This window comes from Apteryx mantelli, chromosome 28 (genome assembly GCF_036417845.1).
Source record: "Apteryx mantelli isolate bAptMan1 chromosome 28, bAptMan1.hap1, whole genome shotgun sequence".
Lineage (NCBI taxonomy): Eukaryota > Metazoa > Chordata > Aves > Apterygiformes > Apterygidae > Apteryx > Apteryx mantelli.
Window position 1 is genome coordinate 2669335 of NC_090005.1, and position 26615 is coordinate 2695949.

Below are 26615 nucleotides of genomic sequence, written 5' to 3' on the forward strand. Positions count from 1 at the left end.
TCCCATGGGAAGTTCAGATCAAGCAAGGAAAAGACAGTTCAAAATGAAAATGAACAGTCGCAGTGTTCCCCTGCTTCTCCTTTTCATATAGCAAGGAGAGGCAGAAGCAAGCATCACCTCAGCCAGAGAAATCTGCTTCCATTAAAGTCTTGGATTAATAAACTTGGAAAATTCAGAAGGCATGAGATAACAGCCTTTAACAGTTTGCTTTGGGCTTACGCCTAAGGACACAAACTCGTTGTTGCAAAACAGGGCTAAGATCGAAAAAGCCACAGGAATGATGAGTATGTTCCTAAAGCTGGCCAATTTATTCTTCTGGCCACAGTTAGATGGATTACCCCCATGCACAAGCCACCTGTGCTGCCTGAAAAGTAGCAGCTCTCGGTCACTTGTCTGCATTACAGCAGCACCCCGAGAGTCCATCATGGTTTGGGCACTGTGCTAACACACAGTAACAGAGTGCCTGTTACCGGGAACTTGCTGGCTAAAGGACAAGATGACATGCAGAAGCGAAAGGAGGCACAAGAAAGGTGAAGGTGCGCCCACTCCAGGAAGCCAAGGCAAACTGAAGAGAAAAATCAGTGCGTGCAAGCTTAAAGCTTTCTAATTTTCCCACAAGAATGTTCTAATTCAGAAACCAAGGCTGTTTGATGCACGCTTCAGCTGCATCCACTTCTCATAAGTAACATTTGGAACTCTCATTTGACTGACTCCATACTCTTAGATAAGATCATGGTGCCTTCTTTCAGGTTCCCCACTAGACAAGCTGCAAGCTCTCTTACTGAGAGCCCATTGAGGAAAACATTGCCTGGACTGGCTTGCCCAAGTCACACCAGGGATCTACATCAAAATATGGAGGGATTAAGTGTCCTGGCTCCTGGTTTCACACAATGTCACTAGGTCCCGCTAGAGCCCAGCTCTCAGGAGAACATCACAGTCTCTCTGCAGGGGAGCTGGGGTCAGTCACGAAGGTCTAGCAAGTCTGCCAGTTTCAATAGAGATGAACTGATAGCTTAGGCTTTCTGGAAAGTGATGCTTCTTGGAGAGACATGGCAATGTAACAGTTAAGGAGAGCAGCAACTTCTTAGAGACTGTGCTTAAGGTAATATTCATGACCCCATTCCACTTACAATTAGGGTGAATGAAGAAAAGACACCAGGCAGCTGCAGGAATGAGGGCAGGCAATGTCTCATCAAGTCCTAGCATGCATGACTCTTCGCGATGTATCCAAAAGCATGATTTGAGAACATGATGTGGCTGGTACCACGCAGGTCCAGGAAAAGGTAGAGGATATGACCAGCCTTCATATGAAGTTTGCTGTCATCTAAAATAAGGGGCTTTATGAAAAAAAAGCAAGTAAACAAAACCAAGCAAACAGAAAAAACAACCTCCTCAAATAAACAAAACAACTGATAGCAAGTCATCACAAAAATTTGAACCCCACAGGAAATCACAACCATGATCCATATCCGTTTCAGTGGCAGACACAGAAAAATTCATTCTGAGGGTGCCTCTACAGACCAAGGCAGGGCAAAAAAAGGTTCCACCAAAATCTTGTGTTCAACCTCTTCCCCCTACTCTCAATATCACCAGTTCACGCTACCAGCAGTATGAATTTAATCAGCCAAAATTACTCAACTTTCATCCAAAATGAGCACACAGAGTCAACCCTACGATACGCTATTATTCTAACTCTTACCAGTTAGAATTTCCAAGAACAACTCATTTTAATGTAACTGGTCTCAATGCCAGCTTTTTCCCCTCCTTTTTGTAATATATAGTTTTTCTATGTTATCAATCTCCTTGCCATTCTTCCATCTGGGCATCCTTCCCTCGAGCCTGGCATTTCATTTGTGTCTGAAAACTTCCAGTGGTGCCAAGTGTTTGCATACCTTGCAAGTGTTATGTCAAACTCTGCCCCTTAGGGCTGCCAAAAACCACCAAAGTTAGCAAAGCAAATACCTCCTCAGACAAGCTTAATAAACACACCAGGAGAAACCTTAGCCTTCATAAAGACATTGCTTGCCTGATGAGGCCAAGCTTGAGGTCTTCAGCACCCTTTCATGTCCCATTTAGTCCAACATCCATTATCCTTGTCACACATTCTCCATCCACACTCTGCATAAGTGCATCATATCTGAACGCACAGATTCCTTAAAACAACCAGTCCCAAACTCCACACCTCTTTGCTTGCTGCAATCACTTGCTAACTATCAGACCAACCTTGTCTCTAATCAGTCTAAATGAAGCTATTTTATAGCATGAATCAATACATATGGCAGATATGCCTAGTGCTCTGCACTGTGCGAGGAAGCTAGCCTTGGTGCCCATCAGTTCTTACGGCCTCATCCCAAATAAATCCTCATTTCTCTGCGTTCTTGACTGATGACTTCCAATTCACTAACAAGAGTGGGAGTATACATAAAAAAATACATTGAACAGAGAGAAGTGGAGAAGAAGAGGGACTGAAACAGAAAATGAAACAGGAAGGACAAGGGGGGAAAGCAAGCAAGCATGGGGGAAAGTGCAAGGGAAGTCAAAGAGAAGGAAGAAACAAGATCTGTGGGAAGGGGGAGATTGAGAGTGAGACCAAAGCAGTCAAGCCTTCACAAGGGACCGAAGATAACCCCTGAGAAGATCAGAACAATCGCAGCTCTGTAGGCTTCAATTTCAATAGCACATCACATATCCATCACTGCCAAACCACCACTCACAAGCAGAAGCAAGCATCACAGCAGCTTTTTGTCCAGAAGAACCTAGGCTGACATTTAATGCTCTGGAAGATGCCCTTGGCCTCCGCCTGACAGTTCACATCCAACACTTGGGTGGGAACACTTCTATGCTCTCCACAAGGGGAAGTCCGAAATTCCCAAGCACTAGAAGGTCCCAAACTGAGGCAATATAAGGTGGTCTAATTTTCAAAGGGTTTGGAAAGACAAGGTTTGAAAAGACATAGCCCCTTTAAAGTGTGAGGCTGAGCACTCACCAAGAAACACACCAGAATCACACAGTAACTTTGGAAAACATTAGTCATTAGGTCAGATTCTACTCTTTCCCAGCACTGTCATCAATTCAAAACAAAACAACCAACTCCAGTTTGCACTGAGAGGATCAAGAAATACATTTAATTTCAGCAATACGAAATTAAATTCAGGATCACCATGAAGTTTTAGTGGTTGATAAAACAGATACCAGTCAACAAAAAGCAAAGAACACCAACATTATGAGATGGATGAAAGACAACAAGGTAGTAGTACTGAATTCCACTTACCCTTCCATCCACTTCACTCAAGGACTTCAGAAAACAGTGACTTACCATCGTCCTGGAAGTCTGATGGAAGTGAAACGTCAGACGTCATGGAAGGGGCCAAACTCCAGCTCTGATTTTCATCAGAACTGTCCCGTCCAAAGCAAGCATCATGCAGATCCTCTCCTAGAAAGGAACAGAGAGCCTACTTTTAGTGGAGAGTACACATCCCCAAACCCAAATCTTCCTGCCTACACTGAAGCTTATTTCCAGCTGGTTCCAACCTTCCACTGAAGTATTCTGCAAAATCCAAAACCCCTTTTGTAGGCATAAGGCCAGATTCACCATTTGGGACCAGAGACATATTCCTGCTCCAAGAACACTCATGCTGCATATGTACAGACTTTGCGCTTGGAGAGCATACAAGCAGGAGGTTGCAAATATCAGTCTTGGGGCCAAAATACCAGAGATATGTTCAATTCCTTGCTCTTAGTGTGTGACCTCTGGGTAAAGCATCCATCTACAAAATGGAGGATTATACTGTTTCACTAAGATGAAGAATCTTCCTATATTGTAAGAAAAAAGGTTTGAGATCCTCAGTTGGGGAGGAAATGATTCTCTATCACAGCAGACAGTCATGTACAAATTAAGGGAAGCAACATATCTGTGTGTGGAGGCAGGAGCTATTACCTCCCCATGCTAGACATTTCATTGCATTTTTCTGTGAACAGACATTTTACTAGGGAATTTGCTACTGATACTGGATTTTATTCAAAAGGCAGTTAGATACTACAGTGACAGACACCAATACCGAATTCTAGTATAAATGGGATGCAACTAGTCTACCTGCAAAAGAAAATACTACTCAGCCTGAACACAGCAGAAGACTGGTCTTTCAAGCTTTTGCCTTGTTTCCTGAATACACACAACCCCAGACTGCTGATAAGGGAGGCAAAGACAGCTGCTTACTCATTCAACACACAACAAACAGCAAGAAAAGTGGGTTTTCAGCTGATTTTAATTGTGCTCAAACACTAAGTTCCAAACAAGTTTTATCTCAGCAAACACAGGGACTGCATCCCACAGCTGAAATCAGGTGCTGATGAAAGGGTACCAAGGCCCTGGAACAGAGGGTTGCAGCACTCATTTTCCCACCACCACCACGAAACACAGTGGGAGCCCTAAAAAATTTGCAGCTGAAGAAAGATGTGATATAATATTTTGGAGGGTTTGTTTTCAACATCCCAGGTCACAACCTTGTCTTGATTTGTCTGAGCACAAAGTTCTCAGAGACCCCAGCTCACGCATTCAAGGACAGATTTTCAAGAAAACGCCAGTTCTTCACCAAAAGCAATGACCTGGCCATGAAGAGTGTAGCACACACAAAACTATCCTCTCACAGATCAGATCCCCAAAAAAAGTCACACTGGGTGCCAGACACTATAATAATCATCAGCCAGATTATCATAAACTGAAAAGTCTTGAAAAACTAAACTGAAAATTTGGCTTCAGAAGATTTACCAAAGGCCTGTGGGGGTCAGTGGTAGAACAGAGCAGCTCCCAGCAGTTTGTCCTTTCAGCCTTTACAACTTCCCTAACAGAAGAAAAAGCCAAGAAGCAACATGCTATAATCAAGACTTTTGCTAACTCCATGCTCACTTGCTTCCAGCAAGCCATCCCTGCATGCAAATGTGTAACACCTGATTCATGAGAAAAATTAAATTCAGAAGATAACTTTCTTCCTTTTAAGAACTGCATCATTCAGGATCTGCATTACAGATCTCTCCTGCCACAAAAGAAAACTGTAGGTCCCAGGGCACAAACAGGCAGGCTTTGATTCCTCCTGCAAGATCAGACAGCGCGCAGAGCAGGCACTGCAGCAGGCCCCTTCCCACAGACTACTTCTAAGTCATCAAGAATGAGCAAAAGCAAGATTATCTATGCTTTCACAACAAACGGGAATACATGCACCTCCCTCAAAAAACAATTATGGGTTAAAAAGCAGAGATTGAAATCTTCTCCTCCACTGGACAGAATCCGGCAAGTCAAGCACATCCACAAGCAAACCCCTGACCGACTGACCTTGGCTATGTCGTTTCTGTGCTTTGCTTGTGTGCGACAAGGGGCTGTTTCTTCCCTGTTTTACTGTAGCACTTTGAGATCCTTGAATAAAAAGGCTCTAGAAGCCTATATAAAAAGCTGCTACCAAACAGCAACAGCTCATTGTCATAGGCAAAACGCAGCGTTCATCCTAATGAGGAGCCTTCGTAAGTGCCGTGCTGCAGCGTTGCGGGCCTGACTATCTGCAGTGATGTGAAGATGCCAGCATTTTAAGACAGTTTCTGTGAGCCCATTCAGCCCTGATCCGTTAAGAGAACATTTTCTTTCAACCAAACTGCATGGTATTAAGAAAAACAGGCTTTTCAAACAACCATCAAGGTAACAGGTGCTCCCTTATAACGAGATACAGGTGCAGCATTATTGCGATAACGAGCAAACTGTTTATGGTTTCCGAATAGCAGGAGGCAGCATGGCACAGCACAGGCATCTCGCTGGAGAGGAACGGATCACGCATCCATGCATGCATGTGGTAAACCATTTGGAACAAGAGCAAGGGCCCAATCATGAAAGTTGCTTGCAAGAATAAGTCACTGGCTTTAACAGCAGGAATAGCTGTTCCTCCCATAAAGCACGTGGAAGAATCAAGCCACAGGTCTATTTTGTGGATGTATTTTCCAGGCAGTGTTATATCATGAAACAACTTAGAGAGGTTGTCACCACAAATATGTTCTTCCTTGCTACTGGTTCACATTTCCCACATGGGAATGGAAACTGGATTTTCACATGCGTATGCAGTCATACACTATAATAACCCACTCAAATATGCACAGGCACCAATACGTACATACATGTATCATGCCAAGCACTATGGGGATCCGAATTACACGCATTAAGGCAATACAAATCAATACAAAAGCATTTTGTTTGCTTTAGGATCAAGAGTGTTTTCAAACCTTGCCTTGAGATTCAAAACCAAAAAAGATTAACAAAAAAATCTCTGCAATGTAGCTACTTAAAACAAATCCTATTTCCTTTCCATTTCTATTTACATTATGAGAAAAAACTTCTTGTGCTTTAATCCACTTCTCCATAAAGTTTATGGAGCAGCAACAGCTAGTTGAGTCCAAGCAGAAAAAATAACCAACAACTTGTCAGGGGCCAAGCTATTGTTCTCAGTGAAGAAAAAACTCATTAGCTTTTAATGAAAAGACAGGGAATAAAAACCAAATGGCACAGAACCCCAGCAAATAATTACCCTGCACCTGACGCAAAGCTGCTCTTTCTTCCTACTCAAATTCTCAGCAAAATTCCCCAACTTATCACTCTTTGGAGCATGAACAAAAGCAAGATTGATTCTAAGGAAAGAGCAAGAGGTTTTCTTGGGCTTACACCCCATCCAGGGCCTCCCCTGGCACTGTCCGGCTACCACTGAGCACACTAAATACTCCGCTTTCTTGCTCCATGATACTTGCGGCACAGAAAGAGAAATGAAATCATACCAGATATCGGCTCTCTGACATTTTCTGCAGAAAGTTTCTTGCATGGCAGCAGAAAGAGAGGCTCGAAGGCATGATGTGCAATTAGCACAGATATAGTGCTTTATACATATTGACTCCAAGCAAATTGGAAAAGGGATGGATTGAGTCTCTGGTGACGGGAGTGTCCCTGGCAGGAGAGGCGATGGCAGTTCAGACCACAGTGACTTTGGACAGAAGCCCGTCAGTTCAGGTTGCCATCAGTTAGGAGGTCTCTGCAGGACAGCCCGTAGAAATCGCATGGGCCGGGCAGGGACACAGCTTCTGGCAGAGCCTCTGCGTTTGGGGGAAGAGATGGTCAATAGCCTTTTAGCTGCTCAGATCTGACAGACTCACTTGAAGCTCATGCTTGCACAGCACATGGGAAGAGTATGTCATACAGCTACAGGTAATGCAGAAAAGTTACCAATAATGCAAAGAACCCAATTAAGCATTAACAGGAGTCCACAGCAGCACAAGCAGGGCCTACTGGAAACACACAGCAAGTCACCACGGCCAGGAAACACGCTGTTACTCCCCTCTCCACAATCCAAATGCAGCAAATAGCTCTCTGCGAGGAAGGGAATAATCCCAACCTACCCTTTGTACTTGCTTTGGAGTCCTGCAGCTACGCCAGAGCTGAGACAGGACCTGGCAGATGACAGGTCTTAGGATAAGAGCTAGAAAAACCTCAGTTCTCATGCTAGTTTTGCTACAATGCTACTGCAGTGTCAGAAGATGCCTCTGTGCCCATCTTGCCTTCTGCACTGTGGGGAGAGCGACAGTTACTCTGTTTCAAGTGTAGAATCTCTTATGGAGACCTCAAAACTCAAGAACAAATTCCTCCCACATAAAAACTGGTGAAGAAGTTCTCCTTTCCTTAAGCTGCAGTTTGCCCATCAAAGGGGAGGGGGAAACACAGTGCATCCTGGCACTCACAGGAAGAGACACAGTCTAAATAAGTGAAAGGGTTGGGTAGTGGGGGGAGGGTAAATCAGCTCCAGTAGCTTGTTAAGGAAACTATAATTAAGCTTGCTTTGCATTCAGTGAAGGTCTCTGTCTAGGTACCTAGAGTTTCATTAAGCATCTTTTTAGATCATAAGAAAAAAAAAAATCAATACCAAGTAAGTTCCATTTACGCTTTTATGATAAGCTAGTTCATGCCAAAGCGGAAGTAAAATCCCCAACTCCACTTAATATTCAAGGAAACAAAGTTCCTGCTTTAAAGTAATGACTCCTTAGTATCATACTACAAATAAAGGTCTCTGATCCAAATCCCATCTGCCTTCATGCTCGACAGTGTTAATATCTCTAGATTTTCAGGGACTAATTTAGCAGTAATGCATTTCCCAAAGCAGAGCAGTAAAAGTATTATCAATACTATGGTTTAATATCCCTTACTACAATCACTCGCTGAAATTATGGAGTATCACATGGAAACACATCAACAGAGATGCACCCACACAGTAAGTACTGCTCATATGTAAATATATTATAGTTTAGCATTTGTAATGTTGTAGTTAAAGCTCTGTCAACATTGCCATTATAAATTATATACCTTTTTAAACACATTTATGTGCTAGAAAATGTATTATGTTTCTTTTTTGAACGCCTTAAAGGCTTCATCAGCTCCTAAGTGCCCATTTGGATTTGTGTGGTTAGCCCCTGTGATTAATACATGAATAGCTGAGGTTTTGGTGGATGCAGGTTTTTTGCACCTTCATACAGACTACTGAATTCCTCCTTACAGTGCCTGGGTAACATCACATCTGCCTGAAAGTCCCATGCTTCCTTTTTTGTTTTGCATCACTAATATGCATACACGTCCTTCCTCCTCTCCCCAGGCTGTACCAACAGAAGTATTATTAGAACTACGTTAACAAACTACAAGGAATAAAAATTTTTTATCTACAGATCTCAGTGTTTGTGCTACTTAATAAATATTTGCTTGGAGAGGAAGACTACACACAGAGGCGGAATAACTTTGGCCCTGGCTCACAATGGAAACGAGGCTGCGGCGAGAGCAGGACCCACCTCTGCTTACGCTGTGTTTTATCAGCGGGGCAGGCTACCTCATGGCATGAGGGTCAAAAGCAAAGTGCGGGACCTCCTCTCACACAGGAGCAGCCCATTTATCATTGTTTTAAAAGTGTCGACCCAAACAGGTCTTGGCCAGCTGACAAGTGAATCCAGTCCAAGACTAATTTTGTTCGCTCACTAGCCAGCTTTTTGCTAATTACATGTAGTAAAAGCAAATTAATGGTCCACTAAAAATGCCACTTATGTTCAAGACCAACAAGAAAGTGGAAAGCACTTTTGCAGAAGGCCCACTGCTGCAGTGCTGGCGCTGCTTGCGGCGAGCCCCCTGCGGCCTCTCCTCCGCAGTGGATTTGGGGGATGCAATGATCCAGTGTGCCCAGCAGGTTGGGCTGCAGCGCGCAGCATCGGACTGGGGATGTGCAGCCACCTCCAGACAGCCAGAAATCCCGCACACGCCGCCAGCCAGATCTTAACCCGCTCATAGGCTGAGGGAAAGAACGGCAACAAACTTCCTGGGATTAATAAAGCCAATCAGGCAGGAGCCAGGCAATGTAACAGTGGCAGCAGCCTTCCTAAAGGATGGACAGACAGGGAAATACCAGCTTTCTACCTGGGACACAAAACCAAAGCCTTGTTATAAGGGGCAGGGAGGAAGGAGAGGAAATCAAAACCCTACAAAGTCTGAGTTTTGGGGGGGTTTTTTTGAAAGCAATTCAAGTTTTCCAAGTCTCAGATTTAACATAATAAACCCAAAGGTGGCTGGAAAGCTCAGAGTAGGCTGGGGTTAAATTATTTTTCTTCTCTGTCACATGGTAAAGAAACTTTTTGACTACATGAAACAGAATAACCTGGAAGTTATTAATTCATAAACCTTTAAATCTGACATGCAGGCATTCAACCCAAAACCTTCCCACAACCGATTTGGGGGTTTATTTCTAAACAAGAACAAAAAAGTGAAATAAATCCACCCTCCACACCCACAAATACCCTAAAACACCCCCCCACGACACACAAGTGTGTCACTTGCCAGCCTTGCTTGAAATTGTCCTAGAGCAGCTCAGTCTAAGAACTGAGCTCATTCTTAAGAGCCTAAATTTCCACTAAGTTTTGGGGCTTAGCTATCCTCCCCAAATCCATGATGAAACAGAAGTTAAGCTCACACTGCAACTCTATTAGTCCTTATTTTCTAATCCCATGCCAGCCCCTCCTGTCCCTCCTCAGCTGAGCTCTCCTCTCCAGCTTTCTTCCCTTTTCTTCCCATTCGCTCTCCCTCCCCCCAGCTCCTCTCGCAGCCCTTGGCACCCTTTCAGCCCAGCCGCCTGCTCTGCCGCTCAAGTGGGCAGCAGCCGCACGCAGCAGCTGCCTCACAGCACACTTCAGTCTTGCTAGGAACATGCATGAAACCCTGCAAAGCAGAAAATTCCCACGGGATGTAAACAAGCAAACAAGATTCATTCTTTCATTTATAACCTAGTAACATGTTAGTGAAATACAAAGCCCATCCAACATGAGCAAAACCAACTCAAAACAGCCAACAGTTTGTATTTCTGTCCAGTAATATATTACCCCTCATGAGCCTCTTGGCCAAGTCTTCATTTTAAGAATGGGGAAACTGAGGTACAGGAAGATCACATAGCTGCACTTTGGTTCATCTTCTGAGATACCAACTCTGCTAGGAAGACAGCAAAACAGCATCTGAGAAGCTGGGCCTCAGGCTTGTGCAATGCAATAATTTACAAAGCACTTCTGCAAATACAACTTGGGATCTAAAAAGATGTCAACATCATCAGTACCAAAGATGAGACTGCAGGCCAAATTATATTTTGAGTAATATCCATTGCAGCATTAGTAGGTTCAGCTATTTTCTTAGCTGAAACCCTTCCAAGCGAACAAGGAATTAACAGAACTAACCCACCAGGGAGCAGGAGTTTAGCGAGCATATTCCAATGACAAGACACAAGGAGGCTGTCTTGCCCGTATCTACAGCAATTTTCACTGTTAAGAAAAAAATAAAAGTATGGACAGTGAATGCAAAGACAAGCGCCTACAGCATATACTAGAATGATATGCACTCTAGGGATTGGAGGAGATTCCCATTAGGCATTTAATGATAATGCAAAGGATTATTTTACAGCTCTGTTTCAGGATTGAGGCTTAAAGGGCCGAATCACTACTTTATAGATGATTTGTATGGGGTTGGTGCTCTACAAACCAATGCAGCACAGAAATCATTGCAGGGAGGAGGGGGAGAGTGACTCAAAACTCCAGATCTGAGAAAGCTGAAGGCTTGGAAAAGCCAGGATTCAACACTGCATTCCTAGCCCCACTCCTATGTTGAGCAAGGCCTGTGCTAGTAGAAGGCACTGGTTTTCCCACCAGCCGTCCCCAGTCAGGCTCAGACCCATACAGGGCCTTCCTTTTCCTAAGGGCTCAGAGCCCCGTTAAGGGCCAGAACAGAGGATTTGCATCCTTTTTTCCAGCAGCAGACCCTCTCGTTCCACAAGTGTTTGCCCGCTGTGAGAAGCTCAGGTGATGGTATACGTGAACACTCTTGTACTCCCAGTGGAGCAATTTCTTGAACATTGCTTTGTGCTCATGCAGAGTAGAACACCACTTGGGCTGCGTGTTCATCTAAGCACATTGCAATAACCCCCGAGACTTCTTTATAAAAAGAAAGCTGCAGCACATTCCTATTACCCAAACAAGTTCAAAAAGCACAGAGGGTTCATTTGAGAAGGCTCTATCTCCAAAGCTGCACATCAGGCAATTTAGACAATCTAATAATTAGAGTATTTTATTAACTGACCAAAGTGAGAGCAATAGAACTTGTTAATATTTAACTTACTGGGACTCCCCAAACTGCTGTATATTTAGCATCTTTATTGACATTTTTATACCTTCCACTTTACGGTACATTGCTTTATTCTTAAAAGTCTGGTATGCTACAAACTGCTCCAGGGAGGGAAGCATGGCACCCTGCATAAATATGAATAAAGAGGACAATCTCAGCCCCAAAGTCTTACAATTCAGATGGATTTCAAAAGAGTTACGAGTAACTCAGTAACCTGAACGCTTTTTGATTAATGAGTAGAGATCTGAGAAGCATCTAGTAATCCAAACCAGAAACTTTCTCTAAGTTTGTAGGTTTTAAATCAATGTGCTGTTTAAAAAGAGTTCAAAAGCCCTCATTAACCTACTTTTTCCTCAATAAAGGTCATGAGAGTTTCCACATCAGCTACAGAATAACCCACCTAACTGCTAGTTATTACGTGGTCTTTCAATCCTATTGTAAGTTCTGATCATCATTTGCTGGCTCCAACAGCAAACTGATAACAATAAGCCCAAGTTTTTAACTGAATGCAAATTTGCTTTTGGCAGCTTTCTTTTCCCCTCCCTATTCAGTTTCATGCAATGAACACACCCAGAAAGAGGAAAAACAAAACAAACATTGCCAAAAATTTTCAAGAAATGAGGGGAAACCTTTTTATTTTTCCCTGTGATACAGCAATATTAGCTTCAATCAAGTGCAAATATTTCCCTATTAATTACTGTGAGCTCACGACCCAACCAGCTAAACATATTCACATCCAACACAAACAAATTCAAGGTTGCTCACTGGAGCAGTCTGGGGGCAGCAACTTTGTCCAAGTCCGCTCTGGGACAAGGCTGGACACGAGCGTACGAGTGCTCTGTCACGTTTTTGTTGCTCTTTCTGCCCAAAGGGTGGCACGTGCCTTTGGGGCAGCCCAGAGCGGGCGCTCCCAGGCCAGGCGGAGGGCAGGGAGAAGGGTGAAGACAGGCAAGAAACAGCCTGGTTGTGAAAGCCTTCTTCAGTTCATTGTCATAAGGAATCTATCTGCTCCCAGAGACACTGAACTCCCAATGCCAATTCCTCTTTCTAGCTGGAATAACCCATAGAACACTCAAACTTTGCCTAGTCTTACAGATCAACAGAAGTAAGGGGTTTTGTTTGTTTGAAGTTGCACTATTTGGGGGGCTCGGTTTTTTTGAACATTTGAAATGCAATAGCAACAGTTTCAAAATTGCACATGTATATATGTAAATAAAAATGCAAATGCACCTCCATACAGCCCTTCCCACAGCACAGACACTCGCCTCCTACCTACAACATTTTCTGAGAGGAGTATTCTGCTTTCTCCTATAATAGTTGTTTGCCTCAAAAATTTGTGCATGATACCTTAGGTAGCAGAATAATTTATAAGTACATCTAAAAGTAAAGCTGTGCAGCTGCTCAGGGTTTGCAAAACTACCAAACAGGAGGGATTTTACTGCAAAAAATACTGTCTCTATTCAGATTAGTTTGCCCAGAATATAATACATACACAGAGGCAAAGAACTGCATGCTCAGAGCTGCAGGAAGCAAAGCTTCATTGCTGATAAAGGGAGCTGTCAGAGATGTTGATATTAAAGCTTTTCTTTTTTAAGTTAAGGAACATATGCCTTTGTGTATATTTTATTTTTCATTAATTAACCCTGTTCCACATACCACCCAAACATCTTGGACTTTAGAAAGCATTCTAACAAAAGTTTTTTTGTTTTCTTTTTGTCTCTATGTGTTATGACATTTCGAGGTTTGTAACTGGCACTCATGTTTATAAAGCAGGAAAATTCCACACATGGCGATAGAATAGATATTTTAACAATGTTACAAATATTGTCAATTCAATATTTTTTCCCTTGCGTTTTCAAACACATCATAAATCTAGACTAGGTTTCTGTGTATGAACCCTGCTTACCACTGAGCTAGAGTCCTTTGGCATGAACACAAAGAGGGGTTTTTTTTTATAAATAAAACTTAGTAAAATCACTATGCACTCCATTAATTCAGGAACACTCTGCCTCAGCTTCAAAGGGGATCCTTACAGTAAAGATGGTGTTTCTGCTGCTTTAATGATTTGCTACTTGTACTTGTCATAACTACATGAACCAAATATGCAATACCAGGGAGCAGTGGTTTAGGGAAATGCACAGTTCCGTCTTCCATCCAGCTCCGCTTCAGTTCAATTCAATAGATTTGAGGCTTTATATAGAAAAGCTACTTCATAAATCTAACACTTGAGGCCTTTGTATGATGCCAGTTAATGAAAGAAAACTGCACGCATGCCTCGGGTACACATACCTCATGCACTGCTACGACATCCAACCCCGTGAACAACCGGCGACCCATGAAATACCATGTATCCGAGCCAAAGTAAGTAGGGCCGACAGAGGTAAAACGATACACACTTCATCTAAATAGTATATACTATAAGATAAGTGGCCTACTAAGACTTTCCACAGTGTTACTTACTTAATCCTTTTATGGGACATGAAGGCTCCTGATTATTAAGCCATGTTTTATCCTAGCTCGTCCTCTACCCCCACCTCCTTGCCCCACAGTTGTAATTTTTCCTCCCTGCTTCAAGGAGGAGACAGTTTTTGTAGTTAAGGCACTGAGCAGGGAGAGCCAGGAGATCTGGACCCAGTTCCTGGATGCACTTGTAAATGCTGTGCTACCTTAGGCATATTCCTTGATCCTCAGTTTTCCTGAACTTGAAAAGGAACAATAATCCTTGTTCTCTATCATGTTTTGACTATTTATGAATACTTCAGGGAACATTGCCACTCAGAAGTACCCACACAGCACTTCAAACAAAACTGTCTGGAATGAATTTTTGATAGGAAAACAAAAAAGTTATTGCAAGCTCAATGAAAATAAATCTGTTCTTTTATTCACCTATTCAGGGCTGTTTTCTTCAAAGAAAAGTAAAAAGTCATTGCCAGCAACTGCATCCACTTTACGTTTAGTTTTCTAGTGTGAATGAGTCCTTGGAAGTTGAGTTTTCCATGCAACACCTTGGCAAGGGGACATCCACGCAGTATGGAGGCACAGGTACCATAAGAGGATTTGGAGGCACTTTTTTTTCCATTAGCCCCAAGTTGGAGCCCTCAGTGGGAAGGGCAGAGCTAGATTTGCACCATCTCTGAAAGCCTGTGTCTTCAAGCACAGAGTATTTCAGAGTGACCTTTGCACCCAAGGACCTCAAAGCACTTTATAAACAAAGATTTAAACCAATTCAGTTCTTCCAATGGCCACATTGTCTTTTTGCACTTGCCCATCTCCATACACATTTTGGGTCTAGGAATAGGGAAACTGAAACACACCAGTGAAAATAAAGTTACTTGGTGCAAAGAGACATTACAGCAGAGCCAAAAACAGAACTTTTAACCCTGATTCAAAGCTCTTATTTAGCCATGCAACTACCTTTCATTTCTTCTTTAACCCTTCCTTTCGCATTGCTCCCCATCCCTCACTTCTCTTCCCAAATAATCATCTCCTCTTCCCTCCTCCCTTTATTTAATCCTAAATTCCCTTGCAGTACCCTAGAACAGCCTGCTGCCGCTCCCTCAGACCGTTCATTTCTGCTAAACCAAAGCTGTTGCAGAACATTTCCCTGGCACCGAATTGTAAGAAGAGATAGAAACAGCAAAAAGGAGCTTAGGGGAGGGGTAAAATCAACCCAGATCCCATGTAGATTTTCCTCTATCAACTCTCCTTAGTTCTGTTTCCACAAAGGGGAGGCTTCTGCAAGACAGCAAGGGCATGCACGTATAAAGCATATGAAGTGTACAAAATGCCCCACACAGGCAGTCAGCCCTCCTCCAGAAGGAAATGAGTCACCTTTTGCTCTGTTCAAACAGCACCTAAGGAACAAGGCAAAAATAAGGTATAGCCGCACCCTACCATCAACAGCATCACTTGGTGCATATGAATTAGGCATGACAACTCAACCCACAAGTCTTACACTGCTCAGTTACATCTTGCCAAAATTGGACTGGTCTACTCAACTTACCACAGAATCACAGAATGGTAGAGGTTGGAAGGGACCTCTGGAGATCATCTAGTCCAACCCCCCTGCTCAAGCAGGGTCACCTAGAGCACATTGTAAAGGATCGCATCCAGGCGGGTTTTGAATATCTCCAGAGAAGGAGACTCCACAACCTCTCTGGGCAACCTGTTCCAGTGCTCTGTCACTCTCACAGTGAAGAAGTTTTTCCTCATACTCAGATGAAACTTCCTGTGTTTCAGTTTGTGCCCGTCGCCTCGCGTCCTGTTGCTGGGCACCACTGAAAAGAGTCTGGCCCCATCCTCTTGACATCCTCCCTTTAGATATTTGTATACATTAATAAGATCCCCCCTCAGTCTTTTCTCCAGGCTAAACAGGCCCAGCTCTCTCAGCCTTATCATCAAGACCCACACTCCTGTTCCATATCTCCCAGCAAGGAGAAATTTATATCAAAAACAGTTCTATTAATTTCAGTCAACACTGGATGCCAACAGGTTTTGATAGCCCAAGTTGTTGGTGTTTTGGTCTTAATACCTGCCAGAAGAACTCCAGCACAGCTCTCAGCTTAAGGAGCTCTAACCACCTTTACCAGATGTGGTCACAAGTTTTGCTTACCCTCTTTAGAAAGGCTGTTTACAAGATGTCTTCCAAAGAAAACCCCCAAACTTCTCAGAAGCAGCCCTTCCCTTTCCCTACCTCAGCCTGTTAAAGTGCATTGGCAGTACAACTAAGCAGCTAATTTACTCCTGCTTTTTGTGATCCTCTTACCCATATGTCCAGGCACTCAAGTTGTTTTTTCTTTAAACCAAATGCCACACTGTAGCTTTCCGGCTCTTTTCTATTCAACTGGCATCAGGTTCTTGTCCCACCTCTCCTTCCCCCAGCAGGGCATCAAACTGAAACTGGGGCTCTCAAAGTGAAGCCCAAGCCCCTCTTAACACCCGAGGTGTCCTCCTTCCTTAGTATGTTTTCTCAGGATAGTATCAGCTTCCCCAGTGACCTAGGGACAAGTTTGGAGAAATCTACATACCCAAAGACCCAAGTACTTGCACAGCGATTCCTAGCAGGCGTTTAGGTGAGCTAGGCACTTCATTTACAAATCTATACGCGGTTCTACAAACCAATCTTCCTAATATTACTTAGGCTTCTGACTCCATAAAACACAGAATATCTCAAAAGCACAAAAGGATCCCTCCTCTACCCTTTAAATTGTATGAACTTTCAAAATTAAAAAAAAAACTAATTTTGAGCCCTTTTATGTGTTCTAATCCTCTCTCTCACTCTCTTTTTTTAATTTTGAACACAGCTGTCTGTTGTACTTTCTCAAATGATGCCAGATGCTGGGTTCATCAACCAAACACACGAAAACAATGGTTTGAAAGCAATTAGAAGCACCGAGGCTGCACCAAGGCTCATATTAAAATGTGATAACACTGCTCTAGTGGGAATTGCAACGCTGCTGCATTTCTGACATTTCTGTGCTGCCAGACAGACAGGATGTGCTGGAAGTGGGCCCTGATCGAGGAGGTAACATACTGGAATTTATTTCTGGAGTAAATGAAGGATTAGCTGAGTTGGAACACTCGCAAGGATTTTTATGATGGCCCCAGCTCCCATCTTGTTCGAGCACTGGCAGATCCTTCTGTTTGTACTCATATATCAAAATTGTTGCTTAAAGAAAAAGAAAAAACCCACAGAACCACACGTGTTATCTGAGGCCTGGTTGTGCTCAATGCTCCAGCTCAGGAATCAGAGCTGGACTGCATGGGTTCAATGCAGAGTAAAAGGAGCTCCAGGTCAGCTCTAAGGAAAGATACATCCATCGATTGTCCTGGATATGCAAAAGTAACCCTTGAAACAGCTCAACGTGCAGGCACTCTGGAAAGTTTAAATCATCACCTGCATTATTGCAGAAATGAAGATCAAAGTCACAACCGGAATCTCCCATGTCATTAACAGACATAACAAGAGATGGTCACAGTCCTGAGAAATTTACTGCCTGACCATTTGTCTACACCTGGAGACATGGATTCAGTTTCAAGTTGGGGTTGACACAGAACAACAATGACTGGAAGCAACTTGCTGAAGTTTACCCAGAGATAGGGATAGTTTCTGCTCCCAAGTCCATAGCCCTAACTGCTGGAATATGCTGCCCTTTCTGAACTTTAAGGATTTTCTGGAGACCAGAAGTTTTGCAGAAAGTTTTCCTAGGCCTCTCCAGAACAGTACTTCTATGTCAGCACCACACATTTTTAATTTACTCTCAAGTCTAAGATTAACTCCTGTTACTCAGGAAGAATGCTAACCTGAACTCCTGCTATAGCCTTTACTGTGGCTTTGCCCCACTCCACCCCTAAGACCTGCCATGCACAGCTATACATTCAGTTTAAGCTTTTTGCTGATTTTGCACAGGAAACACCACACAACCAGTCCTCCCCTGCTTCCCAAGCAGGTAACGACAATGAGAAAGTACCCTCCTTCCCCACCAGTCTGTACTCACCCCGGGGCAGAAATTCCAAGTGATACCTAGAAGACAAAAAAAAAAAAAAAAGACAGGCATAAGCATGCATTATTTTCTTAATGATTTGTTCCAGCCTGATGAATAAGTGACAGATGGGAAAATTATATTAGACATGCTGCCAGAAATCCAGCAAATGGTCAAAACATTTTGTGCAAGAAGCCTCAAGAGGCAATGCAAGTCCTATAGATGCTAGCAGGCCCCCATGACATGCCCTGCTACCTACAGAAGCTTTTTCACTAATCAGATCTCCCCTTCTGCAAGGGGTACAAAGATGCCCAGTTTTCTTTCATAAGAATAGGCCTCTTCCTCAAAAAGGAGGCTTACATGGGCTTTCCCTTTGCAGCCTTAACTTCATCTCATACCTTCCTTACAGCAAAGCCATTGCAGAGGGGAGTATGCACACTGCCCATTTCAGTGTTCTGTTTGCAGAGACCAACTCTGTGTCTGCAACTTTTGTGAAAGCAGGTCACCAAGAAATTCAAAAGAAAAAGAAACACTTGCACCCAGATATCCTGATCGGCTTTAGCATCTTCCCTCTGCATTTTCCTATTCCTTTACTCATCCCCTTCCTACCCTTCCTTACATACCAGCTCTCTACTGCTCTGGTTTGCAAACTTCTCCATCCTGCTGGATGTTCTCCTCCATTCTAGGGGACATACTGTCCCCATTTAGCAGCGTAGGAAGGTCACAGAGCCAAGACTGAAAACTCCCCCTGCAGAGCCACAGAGATGAAAGCTTGCAGGATGAGTGTTGTCATACCATACCACCTACTCATCCTATGAGAGCATCTAAAAGCCCAAAGTGCAGGACACACAGGGGGACAAGCAGTACACGACAAGCAGTCAGGCACAGAGGATGTAAGAGTGAAGCAGCAAACAGGCACAGGCTCATGGACTGCCAGATGTAACCCAGCTTGAGAAACAACCCCGTGTCATATCTACCAGAGCAGGAGTTACCTGCCCAGGCAGTTTATTCAGTCCATGCCTCATTCTCCAGGCCCCTCAACTGAGTCCCATTCCCTGCCCAGCAAGTAGCTCAAAAGTATGTCCAATCATACACACATTATTTCTGTTAAGAGGGCCAGACATTCACATGTAGACCCTTCACAGGAATGGCTGTGCTGAAAAGAAATCCTCCATGATTTCTTCATCTCTCACACTTTGAGCACATCTTGGGCTGACATCCGCATCATTTTGATAAAGGAACAGCACGGGCAAGCTTTGGAAACAGATCAAGGATTGGGAATAAGCCACAAAGTGACCCATTCACAAGCAAAATGCATAACAGAGGGTTGGTCTATAGGCATTAATGGCAAGAATCCAGTATGTAAAAATCCAATCAATTTGTTTCCTCATTAAAAGCTTTCATGAAGAAAATGATTTAACACAAACATTCAAGCAACTGACACAGATTAATTAGAAAACAACAACAGAATTCTGATTAAGGGCATAATATTTGACTTGTTTGGTTTGGACAAAAAAAAGAAAGTGTGCACAGACAGAAGAAACTTTCTTGAGCAGGGGATCCCACTGTGATAAAGAACGGCTGTATTATATTGGAAAGAGCCACACCACTGCTTGTAGCCAGAAAGGGCTGCATATACCTCTGGGCTTTTGGATGCTCTTGGCAGTGGTCCCCATTTTTATCAGGGGTTCTTCACTATGGATCCTAACGCAGCTATATCCCATCTCCAAAGCCCAGAGAAGTGACACAGCCTGTTCAAGATCAGTGGAGTGGCCGGAAAGGCCCCTCTATCCTTTTGTTTCCACCCAGTCTTAGTGTTATTCAATGTTTGCTCTGTGGTAGTTTTTACAGGCCAGCTAAATTCAGACTGCACTGCGCAAAGCCCTGAAGTCCTCACGCATAAGGTCCCCACATCTCCCTCAAGCCTCCGTGCTCTGCTTGCGCCCTGGCAAAGAGAAACCTCTCTCCTCTGGGCTCAACTAATGCCCAGAAGAAACTTTCATCCCCCCCCAACCCTCCAGCCCAATATCCACCAAGAGTTGAAATACTTTTGTCTCCTGAACAGACAGTGATTGTGAGACAAGGACAGAGAAATCACTTCCTGTTTTGTGAACTTTTGTCTCTTGTGCTTGAGAGACTGTCCTAATCTCCCCTGAACATGTTTTAGTGATAACATTTACTGCACTAGGACCAAAATGATTTTCTGTCACTTCTAATTCCAGTTCAATAAAAGTATAAGAGCTTTGTTTCTAACCTCTGTCATTTTTAATACAGTAAAATGGTTTAAAAAAAAATGTAAAATTGAGTTCCATTTCCTACTGGACCAGCAAGCCCATGTTAGCTTCACTCTGATCAAATTTAAGAGGGGGGAAAAAAGAAATACCAAAAGATGCTTTTTTTTTTTAAGCATAAGGAAACAGTCAGAAATTCTAATCTCATCAGATCAGGATATGTCTTTAATCTCATGCTTTGATCATTTTCACTCTGGAAAGGCTTAAGCAGAGAATGAAAGTTAGTTCAAATTTTAATCAGGAGTGGGGGGAGGATGGTTTGTTCTTATGGAAGATGAAAGAGTAATGATCTAATTCCTTCATCTGCCACTGACTGCATGAAAGTCTTGAATAAATTACTTGAGTGGGTAAAAGGCACCCACATACAATATACAGTATTTTCAGTTTGTTCATTTAAATGATGAGATTTGCCTCCACCACACTGTGATGTTTTATACAGGTCTAAGGCCAGGGGAGAGGCAAGGGAAGAGTGACTTAAGAGCGACTTATTATCTGTGGTTTTTTTACCCCTATCTGCAGGTAACTTCATACTTGCAAAATTTTAAGAGGTGGCCAGAATATTCTTTCTTGCTTCTGCATTACTCAAGAAACACAATTACTTAGGCAAAAAAAAAAAATCTCATTTTGCTGTGACATCCTAGGTAGCAAATATGGTCAGCTCAAATGCATCTATAACCATAAGTTACATGCATGCTTATAGATTCAGAATAAAGCACATCTCTGCAGCAGAAGAGAAGAAACTCAGCTAGCATAACTAGGCTAGTCGTCTTGGGCCATTCTCCAAAGCAGATAGCGGCACAGAGCTTACAGCCAGTTTTGATTTTTGTTCTCAATTAAGATAATATTAACTGACAAGCAGGTCAAGCCTTTAAACATGCCCTATCTGTGGGCAACAGGCAAGTTACATGATGTTTCTTTTAACTTTTATAGGCAGTTTACTCTGAAAGTTACATTCCAGTAATTTCTCCCAGCAAGTAATTGAGAAAATTGCAGTTGCCTCATATACATTTCTCATCTAGCCAGACAGTACAAGTTAGAAACCAAAGGTCTAACCCTTGCTCACCACTGCAACTCTGTTCTGGAAGCTCTTTGCCTTGGGATTAGGTTCGAAATTTTCATCCTTAATTGATGATTTTTAGATTCCACAAACCATAAGTGAGAAAACTTCCAATTCAGTTTCTTAGCTGGAAAGTTTGTGAAAAGACACTGTGATAAGTATTTTTGGTCATTTTCAGCACTATTTTATTAAAGTTTCTTATCCACCAGCTGCGGGTGGAATCCCCTATGAAGAACAGCAGTTAATTTAAAGCATAGCAAAGGGTTTTCAGCCAAATACAAAGGGCCAATATATATTGGAGCTTGAGAAGGTGGAAGCAGACAGAGGAAAACTCTTATCAAATGATTAACTAGCTTCAGCAAAACAGATTCAAGAAAGAGTTTTTGAGAATTTTGATGTGATATGTAAAGCAAGGACCCAACCAAAAAATATCCGATTTCCATTACAAAGCCAAAGACTGAGTGTTGCACTGCCAATACTTTAACAAAAGACATCTCATAAGCATTTCCCCCACATAGTTTGCAATGAACCACCCACCTCTCACCTCATTGGTGCATATTTTGGGCCAGACAGGAAGAAGCCACAGACTTGTTCTATTCAAAACATAAATGGTTTCTCATGATCATGTACAGCCTCTGAGGTTACATACTCAACAAGTAAACATCAATGCATTTCACTTTTCTGAAAGCGTTTATATTCTTTGCTCCTGAAAAACATCCATGTCCCAGCTCTAATTTGTCAGCCTCATAGTAGTCGAGTCTCCAACTGGGCCGAATCAAAATTGCAACTCAACTGTATAAACAGACCTCAAAGGCCGAATTCTCTTGAGAAAAAGAAAGCGTTGTCATTTTACAGAGGAAAATTGAGTCACTGAGCAGACAGGTTTGCCAGAAAGCTTTGCTCCCAACAGGAGCAAACTGTCCTTTCAGCCTTGAGCCAGAACTGCCATCATTTCTCAGCATCTGCTCCGTAAGGCCCAGGGCTTGCTGTTGTCTCTGCAGCCAGCACTTGGTCTTCACGAATGCAAGATCCTTTTAGGACACATCAGGACCTCAATCACAGATCTACTCCTTGCAAATGGTTTGTAGCAGGAGAAGCAAGATTGGAAGCAACCCTAATGGCATCAACTGGGCACTTGTGAAGTTTGAAAACAGGGCTAGTAATGTAGGATTTGGAGACTTACTGTACTAGTGACTCACCCTCAAGAGCAAGATTTACTCTTCACAATTATTTTATTCAAAACCAGTCATCCGGGGACAGAAATCCAGTAAAAATCATGATCAGCACCCCCACTCCTGTCCACAGCTCCAGAGTTTGCTGACCATCATGCACCACTTGTGGCAAATCCCATATCTGATGGATTCAAGACTGATCCATTTGAGGCTAGAAGCAAAATTGCCATCTGAAATCTTATGTCCTGCATTATGCAGGAGGGTCAAACTTTATGGTTGTAATGGTCTCTTTGCTGTTTCAAGTCTATAAAAGTCTAACCCCCACTTTCCTCTGACTCAACTTCAGCAGGAACTATAAGATAAAGTCAAGTTTCAATCAAGTTTTCTGCATTTTCTTGTCCAATTAAGAACACTAGTATCACGACAGATGGTATTAAATTAGATATTTCAAGACAGTCTAATTTGATGCACAATATTTGTTGTTTTTTAATGTTTGCAATTTTTTTTCTTAAATCAATGCTGTACAAGATTTCAAGCAGGAAAAAAGATGAAAACAGAACTGGGGAGCTCACCATTAGCAAAGCCAGTTACCAACCACTTCAAATGCATTTCTCGGTCAAATGTTACAGAAGCAGCAGCAGCAGCTACGCAAAGACTCTGGTTACACAATTTCAATCGTTTACAGTCCTCAGGTTTCAGATTAACAATGCATTCACAAGGAAATGGATGGGGAAACAGGGGTAATTTTATCAGCTGGAATGGAAAATGATGCAAATTACTGAAATGATTCTAACCTAGAAGGCACCAAACTGCATTACTGGAAGAGTGAACGGCCACATTCTCCCCGGGTATAAAAACAGGTAGAACATAACAGCTCAATTGAATTTGTCCTCCTTCCACATGATACCATAACATAAATTCCTTCCTCATCTCTTAAAAAACCCTACCGAGATTACAGAATAGATTAGGACCATCCTAACAGACATGTTAGACTTTAAAAAGAAATAATCACCATGGTCAGCATTAAACTTGACTGCTGAAAACTAAGGAATGCCTGTGCTCTCACACACACCCAGGCACAAATTTACTGGTGCAGGGTGGTAAAAGGCTTTAGTTCTCCATTAACACCAGCTGGTGTAGAGCACTTACATGCCCCCAAAGCAGGACTGTGCTCTCCCTGCCCAGGAGAGGGTCATGTCTCCCCTGCATGGAGCATGAAGGAAGAATGAACTTGGAAGAAGTCATTCGTAGAACAGGAAAATGCAAATTCAAATTTTTCAAGTACTTCTGAAATGACAGGGACTTCCTTGTAGCTTTTGCAAAACAAATCTGTATCTAATGGCCAAAATAAGTCCGAATGAAATCCTGCTCAGCAAGATCATTTCACCACTGAGCAAATAAATTTCAGCTCTCTGAAGAACATGAAGGAGAACTTAGCACTTTGCCTAATTAAGGACAATGTGGTGGGACCAGACCAGCCCTGGTGTTAATGTGCTGAGCTCAATTATCTGCCCATCAGGTCATTCTTAAATTCCTTTTTATCTTGATATTTCATGTTATTCAACATAATGAGTTTAATATTGGTAGGAATTACAGACAGTGCAGTTACACTAATGAAGCAAAATTACCCTGAAATTGCATTTTCTTTAGTTCCAATTTCAAAACTTTAAAACAAGGTTGGAAATTAAAATAACAGATGCAGTTAATACAATTAAAAGTTTATTAAAACAGACCAAAAAAGGCTTGTTTAGACAAACTTTTGACTATATTTCCATTATTAATCTTTTAGAGTTCTGCTATAACACCTTGCTACAGAAGGGATCAAGTTCAACCCAGTAATTTGGCCAAAGTTCCCTAGAGGTTGAAACTACGCCTGTAAACCAGTATTACCACTAGTTTATTCGTTTGTGACAATGTGAGGAACCACACACTGACAGCTTGCAGAGATTTGTGCTACAACACCAAGGACCCCAAACAGGGGGCCAAGTCATCCCATTTCAGCTCCAGTACCAAGTACAGGAATCCTTACAGACAGTAACAGCACATTTCTGCAACTGAAAGCATCAGAGGGGCCAGGCACATCAAAGCACATGGCAGGAACGGGTGATGGTGTTGCCTCACCTCTAAGTCTGCTCCACTGAAGACAAGTATTCTGCAGTTCCAGTTGAAAAGAGCAGGGAAATACATACATGGGTGTTGGGAGCATTTTGGAGCCCTCTCTGCATCATGCAAAGGGAGTTGTCTCTGCACAAGGGTGACCAACCTCTAAGCTCAGAGAGGTTTTTATTCTTCTGAATCTCAACATTACAACCAAAGGTCACAGTGCCAGAGATCAGCCTCTGGATGAAAACACAGGACAATTGTGGTATTTCACTGCAGAATCAGACATTTAAGCCTCATCTCAGACTTATGTTGATATCTAAACCACTTAAGCAGGTGGGGAACATGCATCTGCTTAGCAGGCTAGGAAGTCAACCATAATGCCAACAGCACCATTCTTGCATTTGTAAGACTGGACACAAGTACTCATGTGGCAGTACAGTGGCTATAGAGGTATGGGGAAGACCTTGGCTTAGACAGGCTCTTTAGCAGACTAGTACATTACTTGGAGGTTTCTATATGCGAGAAGTTTCATTGCATAGTTAAAAGACCATGCGCAGACTTCATTTCTCACTGATAGCACAGTAGCAGCGCTGGGAATACTGCCATGAGCTTTAAGAAGGATTAGACAATGAGGCAGTAAAAAGAGCTTTTTGGCTTATTATCCAGAGGTGAAGAGCCTTCTCTATGCTGGAGCTCCAGCTGGCGGTAGGAATGTCAGAAGGTAGCCCTGGATATTAGTTACGAGTAGCAGGATTGGGCCTCAGGGTCACGTCATTGTTTTAGTCACAGCGGAGCAAATTAAAGGTAGAGTTTCAGTGTCTATTTTGGATTTCCTAGTGGGTGTATGCAAGAAACTCAACATTAATTAAGCCCCTTTCTCTTCATTTCTGCTTTGATATAGAACAGGTCTGCCTTGCACTCCTTCTAGCATTATTACATTTCACCTTAGGGAAAAAAAATACTAGGAGTTTGTTTCCATCATTGCAAACTTGCCTTCCAACAGGGAGTTTAAATGACTAGCCGACTCTAAGGAGAAGGAGGAACTATTTATCTCCATATTTTTAAATAAATCCCCTTCTCCCCATCTCACCCCCTGCCATTGTAACTGCTCTAGAAATGTCTAAATGCTGAGGTGAGGTCATTTAACAGCAAGACGACTTTTTTTGGTTACTGCTCTTGCCAAAGGACAAGAATGGGCTTGTGTTCCTGAGTGGAGTCATGTATCCGATTCATCCCAGGTGTCAGACATCTGCTGCTAGTTCTGCAACTGGCTTTAAGACACAAGAAACAGGAGCGACATTCCCAAGGAACAGCTTGAGACAAACCCTTGGCAGCAGTAGATCCAAAACAGAAGCAACTGACAACCTTTGGGGTTTCTGGAAAACAAGCATAACTCTGCCCCAGCACTACATCCTTTCCCTACCCTCCCTAAATCAAAGCACCTTTCTAAAAGCAAGTTTTACCTGTTACAAATGCTTTTTTTCCATGCAGGACTGGAAAAGAGTGCTCAGGACACAGGTAACTGCACATGCTACTCTAGCTGTGGAGTAGGAGCAGGGACATTTGTACAAGTGCCATGTGCTCAAAGCCAGGACAGCAACCCTAGAGGATGCATTGCTATTTCTCCTTTATGCTTAACACTGGGAAGTTGCTAGTTCAGAATCTTATTGTGGCTGTGTTACTCTACACTTGGAATATCCCAAGCACAGGACAGCTCATGCCATTTTCAAAGAGTAAGGGGCTCCCTCCTCTATGCCATAGAAGTTATGTTCATGCAGCTCTGAAGGAGCACGTGTG

At 42.8% G+C, this 26615-nt stretch overlaps 1 protein-coding gene across 1 annotated transcript in view; it reads right to left on the reverse strand.

The window, feature by feature from the left end:
* SKAP1 (src kinase associated phosphoprotein 1) overlaps nucleotides 1-26615 on the reverse strand; it is a 163540-nt gene that overhangs the window by 126979 nt on the left and 9946 nt on the right. Inside the window, exons 3-4 of the mRNA XM_067311987.1 lie at nucleotides 18211-18236; nucleotides 3317-3433 (exon numbers count right to left, since the gene is read on the reverse strand). Coding sequence (XP_067168088.1) covers nucleotides 3317-3433; nucleotides 18211-18236 — 143 coding nt within the window. The remainder of the gene's footprint in view (nucleotides 1-3316; nucleotides 3434-18210; nucleotides 18237-26615) is intronic.